At 33.8% G+C, this 9,578-nt stretch overlaps 1 protein-coding gene across 1 annotated transcript in view; it reads right to left on the reverse strand.

Annotated features, from left to right (window-relative positions):
- Positions 1 to 2,604: 2,604 nt before the first annotated feature.
- LOC113238287 (histone acetyltransferase Tip60-like) overlaps positions 2,605 to 9,578 on the reverse strand; it is a 28,291-nt gene continuing 21,317 nt past the window's right edge. Inside the window, exons 7-12 of the mRNA XM_026475124.1 lie at positions 9,270 to 9,392; positions 8,399 to 8,561; positions 7,031 to 7,139; positions 5,852 to 5,955; positions 5,427 to 5,477; positions 2,605 to 3,050 (exon numbers count right to left, since the gene is read on the reverse strand). Of these exons, the coding sequence (XP_026330909.1) occupies positions 5,471 to 5,477; positions 5,852 to 5,955; positions 7,031 to 7,139; positions 8,399 to 8,561; positions 9,270 to 9,392 (506 nt within the window). The 3' untranslated portion in view covers positions 2,605 to 3,050; positions 5,427 to 5,470. The remainder of the gene's footprint in view (positions 3,051 to 5,426; positions 5,478 to 5,851; positions 5,956 to 7,030; positions 7,140 to 8,398; positions 8,562 to 9,269; positions 9,393 to 9,578) is intronic.

Genomic DNA, 9,578 nt, shown 5'->3' on the forward strand with positions numbered 1-9,578 from the left:
TATTGTTGTGATGTAAGACGTGGACTCTTTATGTCGTGGTCTCTTATTTTTGTTGTTTAATAATTCGCTACAGAAGCAACCGTAGAAATAAATTAACTTTACAGGATTTGTTTACAAATTTAAAACGTCATTTTTATTTCAGCGTTTCTAAAAACATGTGTAAATTATATTGCAAACTGCACAAAATACTGAATCATTAAACCGTGAAGCGAATTTTGAAAATAAGAAGCTAACGCCCTAATTTAAAAAATCCTTTTACTTATTAATTTTAGTTTCCCTTGTACAGCTTTCGTTATTATTTTTTGTTACTAGGAATAAAAACGAGTAAATTTTCAGCGTTGGATCATGTTGGACAGTTTGTTTTTTAAGTTTCAAATAAAATGTCCATACAAATGACTTGTTATTATTGGGTACCAGTCAGGTAGCAACAAGTAGCAAGTGATTGGTTAGTTTCTTGACATCTGAATCAATCATTTATTCTGAAACATGTACATATTTTAACCAGTGACGAAAAATAGTAACAAAAAAGAATAACGGTTTTATTTTCGTCTCTGCTTGTATTTAGTTGTGATAGTATATTACTATTACATACGATCGGTAAGTTGTAAGTTTTACCTAGTATTAAATTTGTTTAACGATTTATTGTTGTTGTATGTTAAGGCATATTTCTGTAATTTATATTTCATATTGATCTTGAATTTCGTATTTTTTTAAATATATATGTTGGATACATATTTACATGTTAATTATTTACTAATGCTTGGATATATTTTTTTATATTTATTTTTACTCTGTTTATTTATTAGCATACTTTAGCTACGCGCTCATAATAAAGGTTGGATATGAATTTCATCATCTCATATAAAACTTTAATGTGGATGCGAAGCAGTGAGTATATGCCTACAAAATATAGCAAAAACACATAGTAATAATTGATCAGAAATTGAAAACTTATTGATGACGTCGAAAATATATGACTGCAGTTTGGAACATAATAATTAAGAAAATTCTCTAGAAATATAGGTATAAAATACATACGTATTATACCTGTAAATGCAATATCTCTGATCAATTTTTGCTTAACGAATTTACTTAATATTTTCACGAAGGTTCCACTTGTCACAAAGTGATTTATTTTACAGATACAGGGCGTTACAAAATATTTTACCAATTTATTTTTCGAATTTGTAATGATAATAAATAAAAAATGTAATATCAACTTTGTTATTGTATTAATTCATGTTAAAACATAGTTATGTTTTGTAACGCCCTTTATATAAAATTTTGTTACATATTCATCACCGTACTGCTTAATTAATTTGTTTAAAAATGTAACAGATATTTTTGAAATTATTAATGCGTAAATTGTAACTATTTCTAAGTGTTCTAAACATCACTTGTACCTGCTTGAATATGAATATTTTGACAGTCAAAGCAAAATTATTGTGCTTTATATAATTGGAAAATAAATCATATATTATATATGGAAGCTTTTTATTTCTGTTCCCATTAGTAAAATAGCGAAAGAATGATTTGAATCCGTATTCGTAGTTCGTTTGATAAAACATAAAACTAATCATCCGTGCAGATTTCTTTACAACCGAGTCAATACACGAGATGAAATTAGGTGCACTATTCATTGGACAGAATTTACAGGCACATGGGACTTGTCAAAGTGTCTCATAGTAACGGGCGCAGTGGCAGTGCCCCACAGAACTTTGTGATTTAAAGCTCTGAGTGGCACTGCAACTGTTATGGACAGGCGTGTCGATTACTGCCAGGTGCACGACTTATTCGCCCCGACACTTAGTATCAAAAAGAAAGTGCCGAAAGTTTTGCACGATTTTTTGGCGATCGACTCATGCGATCTAACAACAGACGATTGACATCGCATTTTTATCGAAAATCGAGTAAATGTGTAAGGCTCAATTTACATTGCGACGGAACGGAATGAAAGCGTCGATTTCGCCTCGCTGCGGGAGAAAGCGCGCCCGGTCGCTGGAATGCTCGAGCACTCCAGCGACTATCGACGCGAAATGTACTATGTATTTTTCGCTCATATCTCATTAAAAGGTCGGCTTAATGCGACTCCCGTGTCACTATTTGTGGTGTCTCCCTTAATAATTGTGTATCGGAGAGTTGACTTTTAGATATACATTTATTTTATGCCGTTTATCATTCCCTTACCCACACACCATCGCTTACTCTATAAGTTCAGATTAAGAACTTGGGATGTTAAAATAAAGTTACAAAATATTCATTTATACACATGAATCTTATTCATGTCAAAAACTATACATATAATTCAGTCTATAAAAAAATTTTCTTTTTCTAAGAACTAAATGTTTTTTCGTTGTGAAAAAAGAACATTAGACCTTTTGTTTAACTTTTTTTGTCATATTGTTTCTCTTTTAACAGAGTCAGGATTATTTAATTTTTGATTAGTTTTTATTGTTCTTACTTTTTAATTAACAAATACGTCCACTGTCAATAATTATTTTAGGGGTAACTGTAATAAGCCCATCAAAAAGTGCTAAACATAATGCATTTATTTAAAGATTACGGCAGTAATAAAACCAATAAAAACAAACATTTTAAAAGGACGATATCATTTAATATCACAATAAAGACTTAAAATACAAAATGTACTAGATATCTTACAGTTGTACAGACTTTGTATTACTCAAACGATACTGAACCGTAATATGAAGAGTTACACTTCATGAGAAATAAAATCGAGTAACTTCCACACGGAGCACTCGTAACTAATAGGGCTAGCTATAATAAATAACTATTGGATATAGATGAACTACCCGTACATTATTCCATTAAATGGTGACAAAAGGTAATAGAGACCGGAAAAAGCATTTAACAAATTGACGCAATTCCCAATTTAGTAGGTTTATACCCAAGGGAAGATTGGCTATAATATTTCAAGGAAATAATCAGATCTCGACTGCAACTGTCTATCAAAGGCCTAGTTTTAACTATGTAGCATGCTGAATCTCCATACCTACAGTTTGAATTTGAAAAAGACTGCGTGGATTCACCTGAAAACATATACAAATGTTGTATCAGAATATATTCGTGATTGATTTTTTTACACCCCAGTGATCCTTTTGCCAAGCCGTTTGTATACAACATTAAACATAGCATTCAAAATATGAAAGCGGTATGCAGATATTAGTTTGAATTGTAGTAGATGTTAAATATGTAGTTCAAAGACTCAACATTCACTATTAGTTTTAAAAGTGCCAAGTTTGAAGTCTGGTTTTGGAGTTTACTGTATGAAATACAGATAAGAATCTATAATTCTATGTCAAGTGAGACTTGTTCTAAGCTGAATGTCAGCATCATATCGTAGGTCTTTTGTAGAAAGGGCGTAAGTGACATTTCGAAAAAAAAGTTCAGTGGAGCATGTTTCAGGTTTTTTAACGTACGTCCCTTTTTAAATCTATTTTGGTTTTAATGAAGGACGTAAATATTTAAAAACTGAAAAAAATTTCGAAATGTCGCTTACGCTTTCTACAAAACACCGACGATATACGCCTTCAATAAAGTGTAAAGTGGAATTAAAAGATTTTTATAATTAAAAACCTTTATTTTTTATAAAAATTACATAGTTTTCAATGTATACATGTATGTATGTAACATGTCACAATGCAGTTCACACTTTAATGAGGTTTTTTCCAGAAAGGAATAAAATGTCAATGTCTAACCAAACAGCGGGCTAAGTGCGTAAGAGAACACCATACTTATTAAAGAAGAATCGGCATAAGCCAATCAGAAAAGGCTTTATGTCATGGCAATTAGGTCGAAAAAGCTGTTTCTCTTCCACCCGGACCGCGTCTACGCGAAACGCACATACGTATCTTTATCGCTTTTATTACGTGAATATAAAACTTATACCGTCCCACTTAACGCGATTCCGTGGTGATAAGTGTGGTGACACCCTAAGAAGAAATGCCCAGTGATAACGATATTCTATGCCTCCGACTCAGTGTTGCCATTTAAACTTTAAATGTTGTTTCTTCATTTACAATTTGACATTGAGACTTCATTTACATTTTGAATTATTCAAGTTCAAATAGTGATTCAAGAGGTAAACTGAAAAATGTAACGCAATAATTAATAACATTTTTATTTAAAAACCCGACCTCAAAAGTTTGTGGAATTATTTGTTTTAATGAAACTGGTTAACGGGAAGTAGGCGTAAACCAAGAAACCGTATTCGTCTCCTAATTTGCTACCCTTTGAGGTGGAATGGAATTGGTGGTGGAAGAAAATTCTTCACAGGAATCGTCGAAATCAGCCGGTTCACAAATTGCGTAACATATACGTACAAAAAAAAAATATTGTCGACTTGAGAACCTGCTCCTTTTTGTGAAATTGGTTAAAAAGAGAATTAATTTAGGAAATAAAACTATTTTTCCGGATTTAAATCGCGTATACGTGACCATGGGACCTGTAAAGGGCCCGAAACGACGGTCTGTTTGAAAAAACAAATATACGCGATTTAAATCTGGAAAAATAGTTTCATTTCCTATGTGTAACAATCGCGAAAACCTAAGAACTCGATAAGAGAATTAATTGTTAAGGTCACTGGGTGGTTTCACCTTACGCAGTTAGTCGCCAGGTGCCCCGGTCTGGGGGCACCTAATTGGTCAGTTTTTTAAATTGACATTTTCATTGTGAAAAAAGAAATCTCTCTCATATTAACCAGTACTCTTCAAAACTACAATAGTAACGTGCCTCTACTAAAATGAAATTAACCCAAGCTGTTATGATTTATGATGGATTAATAGATGAGTCAACAAAAACGTAACTAGCTAAAAACTCATTTACGTTTACAATTAATAAGTGTATTACGTAATTAATAAGTGTGTATAACGTAATAAATAGGTGTATTATATAATTAATGTGTGTATTATGTAATCAATGAGTGTATTTCTGGCAAAATTATTCTATTTGCGTGTGTTGACACAAAAATAACACTAATATTAGGATTATATGCCAAGTCAAAGCTACATTAAACGATATACAACATACATTAAAACAAAATTAAAGGGTTTTTCACACACGATACGGAATCAGTTATTCATAAAGAGCTTATCTAACATTTAGGCATTCCGTGAATAGAAGCGGTCACGCGTTCACGCGCTCCGCTTTCCTGTTCTGAGTTTGTAATAAATTGCGTCTGAAGGTGTGACGCATACAGAACACGTTCAGACTGTGTCAATTTAATGTATGGAAGGCTAACGATATTACACTGTTGTATTGTATACAGGTTGTGTAGAGCAAAACCGATTCCGAATCGACAAGCATGTAGACCCTAAAGACCCAAAGCTTTGATTTAACTTAAGTAAATGGGAATGAACTTTCAAGACAAACGTATAAGTTAGAAACAAAATGAATAAACTGCGTACGTTTTGGAAGCCGTTAGATATCTGCGTCTCCAAACACAATCAGTTCATACACTGGTGACAAAAAGAAAAATATTTTAACGGCTTGTTGGTTAGAAAATATAACGATAAATAATAAAAAGCGATAATATACTTGAAATTAGGACGATGAAAGGATCTGAGTAGTTTTAGAACACTGATGTCGATTTTGTAAACATATCTAGGTAATGCTACTTGAACTCATTGCAAAGAACAAAAATCAGTATCACTACAATTTGACTAATATTTCCGATTATAATTAACTTCTAGCATATCATCTGCTACTCTTTAAGTTACTAAATCAAATTTCAATTGAGAACGTATACACGTACAGCGCAAGATTAAAAGTGATCAGAAAAATAAAATAGATTAAAAGACTATGAAAAAACGACTTATCAGTAGTTACTCACCATTTGGCTCTCTTGGACCAATCTTTAGGAGTCCAATGAAGACATTTGGGATCAATACGTAGCGTTCGTTTCTCCATTGCTTTTTCGTGTTGCTGTACCGTTTCCTGATGGTCATGAAGGAATATCAAATCGAGGGATTAAATACATTTATTAGTGCAGAATGGTGCAAATTAGAAATTCTATTGGTGCAATAATGTCGGTTGTATGTTCATTGATTATTGAGATAGAATACTACATTTGTAAAACTGTAAAAATTTCAAGTTCATTTTAGATGTTGTATTATCCTAGAACAGAATTTACGCGGTTACACCTGTCAATTAGAACATATATATATAAATCCAACCCTCGTAAAACGCGAAACAATTTTTCTTTCTTCCATGCATTTCCATCTAGTAGGTATTTTGCATAGACAGTCGATATTTTTTAGTAAAATTTCATAATTCCTTCCGGTATAAAGTGGTAAGTAGGTAATGACGCATTTAAACTATGTCGACAGGCGCCTTCGCTGGCCCACCAAAGACGGCAAACAACCCAGTGTAAACATAAAGTCGTTTGACGATCGTAGTTCGCTGCCTAAGTCGACCGAATTGACTAGGTGCAATTCTGTCGAGCGGCTTGGTCGCCTTCGGCAAGCGACGTTGGACCAAACAAGTTTCAACATGTCGCCGGCCGCGTCTCACCACGATGCATGTGCTAGCGGCCGGAAAATACTCAATTGGCCATGTCGAACGATTTGTTGTGTCTCCGTGCGCAAACTTGTATTTATAATGACTTGGTGATTTCAGCGTTGACGGCAGTCGACTCGGTGTAAACAGCGCATCGATTGCACTGCCTTCGCAGCCGAATTCGCTTGTGGGAGAAGTAGCAGTCGACTCGGTGTAAACAGCGCGTCGATTGCACTGTCTTCGTCAGCCGAATTCGCTTGTGGGAGAAGTAGCAGTCGACTCGGTATAAACAGCGCGTCAACTGCGCCTCCTTCGTGAAGGCTAAGTAGTCTGTAGAAAGTAGCAGTTGACTCTGTGTAAACACGCCATAAGCCACGATCGGTGCCAGTGAATTAAATTCCACGCAAAGTAAGCGATAAGACGTGCGTATAGTACAAAATAAGAGGTACTGTAAATGGTCCTTAAGAACTTCGAAATTGCACCATTCTGTACGTTAATACGCCTTTGACATTACCTGGTTGACCGAGATGATGTACTGGCCTTTGTAGTAGTTGATGAGGTTCAAGTTCTGCAATGTGCTGATCACGTCTTCTTTTTTGATGCTCGTCATTTCGCAGATCTCACTGAAAGTAGTTAGAGTTAGCCCACGTTGGAGACTTCGTTAGCGGGTCTTTATTCCGGAAACCAAATGGCAACCTTACACAAGACATTTAGTTTGTTAAACTTTATTATAAAGTAATATAATAATAATAATATGTAAGTGACGAAATGTTCAATTTGATAGGCAGTCCTATAAAAACTATGCTTACGTAATCTCGTGTGTGCTAGTAATATCCGGTGTTAAAGGTTAAGGAATACTTTGGTAATATACAAAAGTGGAACTTGAAAAGCGTCGATTTAAAACAATAAAAAAGACTATAAATGCTAATCTAAAGGGTTCACTTAATTTCATAGGAAAAATATTGCAAGGACAATGTGTTCAATGAAAGTTGCTTTTAATTTGTTCTGTAGGAACCCATAATGACATGAATTTGAATTTCCTACAAACTAAGGGTCGTGTTCCAGAACTCTACTCAATGCTCAAGTCAGGACTTGAGCAGACTTGAGTATGATTTCAAGCACTGGAAATACGACCCTAATGGCAAGGACTTGAGTATGATTTTCAGTGCTCACTGCAATACTCAAGTCCTGACTTGAGTATTAAGTAGGGTTCTGGAATACAACCTTAAGTTTTGATACTCCTACATAACCAATCGTAAGCCACAAAAATAAGTATACATTTTCATAAATCTCTTTCTTTTTAAGTAAGTACTAAGTTTGTTATACTCAGCCGTGATAAAGCATTAGTTTGTTTATCGAGTTCTTAGGTTTTCGCGATTGTTACAAATAGGAAATGAAACTAATTTGTCGGATTTAAATCGCGTATATTTGTTTTTCCAAACAAAGCAACGTTTCGGGCCCTCTACAGGTCAATGATCATGGGACCTGTAAACGGCCCGAAGCGTTGGTTTGTTTTGAAAAACAAATATACGCGATTTAAATCCGGAAAAATAGTTTCATTTTCATAAGTTTGTTTTAAATTTAATTACAATACCTCTAGAATCGCAGATATTGTGCTCATTTTAGAACTTTAGATACATTTAAACGTTCTCCTTGACGTAGTAGGGATATATTGAATATTTATTGAATAATACATGATGTTTATACTACCGTGATAGCCATCCATTTTTTTTGTGAAAATACTCTACTAACTTGTTAGAACAAACATAAAGAAAAATTTCTTTGACCTGACTGGTCTCGAATCAGCGATTGTTGATTATAATTCTCATGAAAGTAGAAATGTCGTTTATGAAAAAAATCTATTGCAGTGTCTCAAACTTACTTGATAGTAATAATAGGTTTTTCATTATCACCAACAGGTTTCATCTGCACAAGAATGTCCAGTATAGTTTGAGCCCAGTAACTTCTGTACGATAGCAGTCCGAGATCCGAGAGAGGTTTCTCCGGCGACCCCGTCTTGCCTTCGAATTTTGATAGTTCGTAGCCTAAAATTATACGAATTTATGCATGAATATATATAAGAAGCTTTAATTTTCTTGTTGCGTGTTCCCCTCCCGCACAACGCTGACTATACACGTATATAGGACGGCTTGATTGACCGTGAGCATACCGTCGGATATGCTCTAACCAATGAGTGGTACTAAATTATCGAAATTGTCACCATTCATAGAAAAAGTCTACTGTAGAGTATTCCATTGCCGATGGCTACGCAGCCGAAATAGCGGGTGTTAAGGCTACGTTTTTTTAGAATTAGATAAACTGTAAACAAAGAAGCAGTGATCGTAAACATTTTTCTTCAGACAAAAAATTACAGTAAAGGAAAATTATCGTGAAAATTTATAACAAACAAACAAGACGATAATAATATATTATTATTTTATAAAAAGTTTCTGTTTACTGTTTGAAACCTCTGTTTCTTTAAGTTATTTTAGTGAAAATCTTTGAGTTTGTGAAGTTAGAAAATTTACATTTAATCTTTAGTAAATGCTACAAGTAAAAAAAAACAAATAATTAACATAAAGGTAATAAATATGTTTGAATATTTTGTTTTAAGGTTTTTGCTAAATTGCTTTGTTTACAAAATTACTGAATGAAATGGTAATAAAAGCTGATAAAAGACCTAAAATTTATTTCTGTGTAATTGTGGAAGGTCAATGTGTCTAAAGCTAAATAAACTAAGTACAGTCACTTACTAAATTCAATAAGTAATTTTCCATAACCCTTCCTTTGGTACGGCGGCAGTGTTAGTATACACGCCACGTTGTAATCTTCCGTACTCTCCTTCTCTTTTGAAAAGTATCCTACTATGTGAAATCCTGAAACAAACAATTTAATGCCATATTTTGCGTGGGTCATGCCATGGGTTTAAAATTTACCCAAATATTTTTGCTGCAAATACCCCCATAATATCACAATCTAATAATAACAGTTATAAAATATTATAATACCGTAAATACCATAATTTAAAAATCTGAATTGTACAGGGTGGGAGTTTGGAGATC

This window comes from Hyposmocoma kahamanoa, unplaced genomic scaffold, assembly GCF_003589595.1.
Source record: "Hyposmocoma kahamanoa isolate Upper Pololo Valley unplaced genomic scaffold, ASM358959v1 95, whole genome shotgun sequence".
Taxonomy (NCBI): domain Eukaryota; kingdom Metazoa; phylum Arthropoda; class Insecta; order Lepidoptera; family Cosmopterigidae; genus Hyposmocoma; species Hyposmocoma kahamanoa.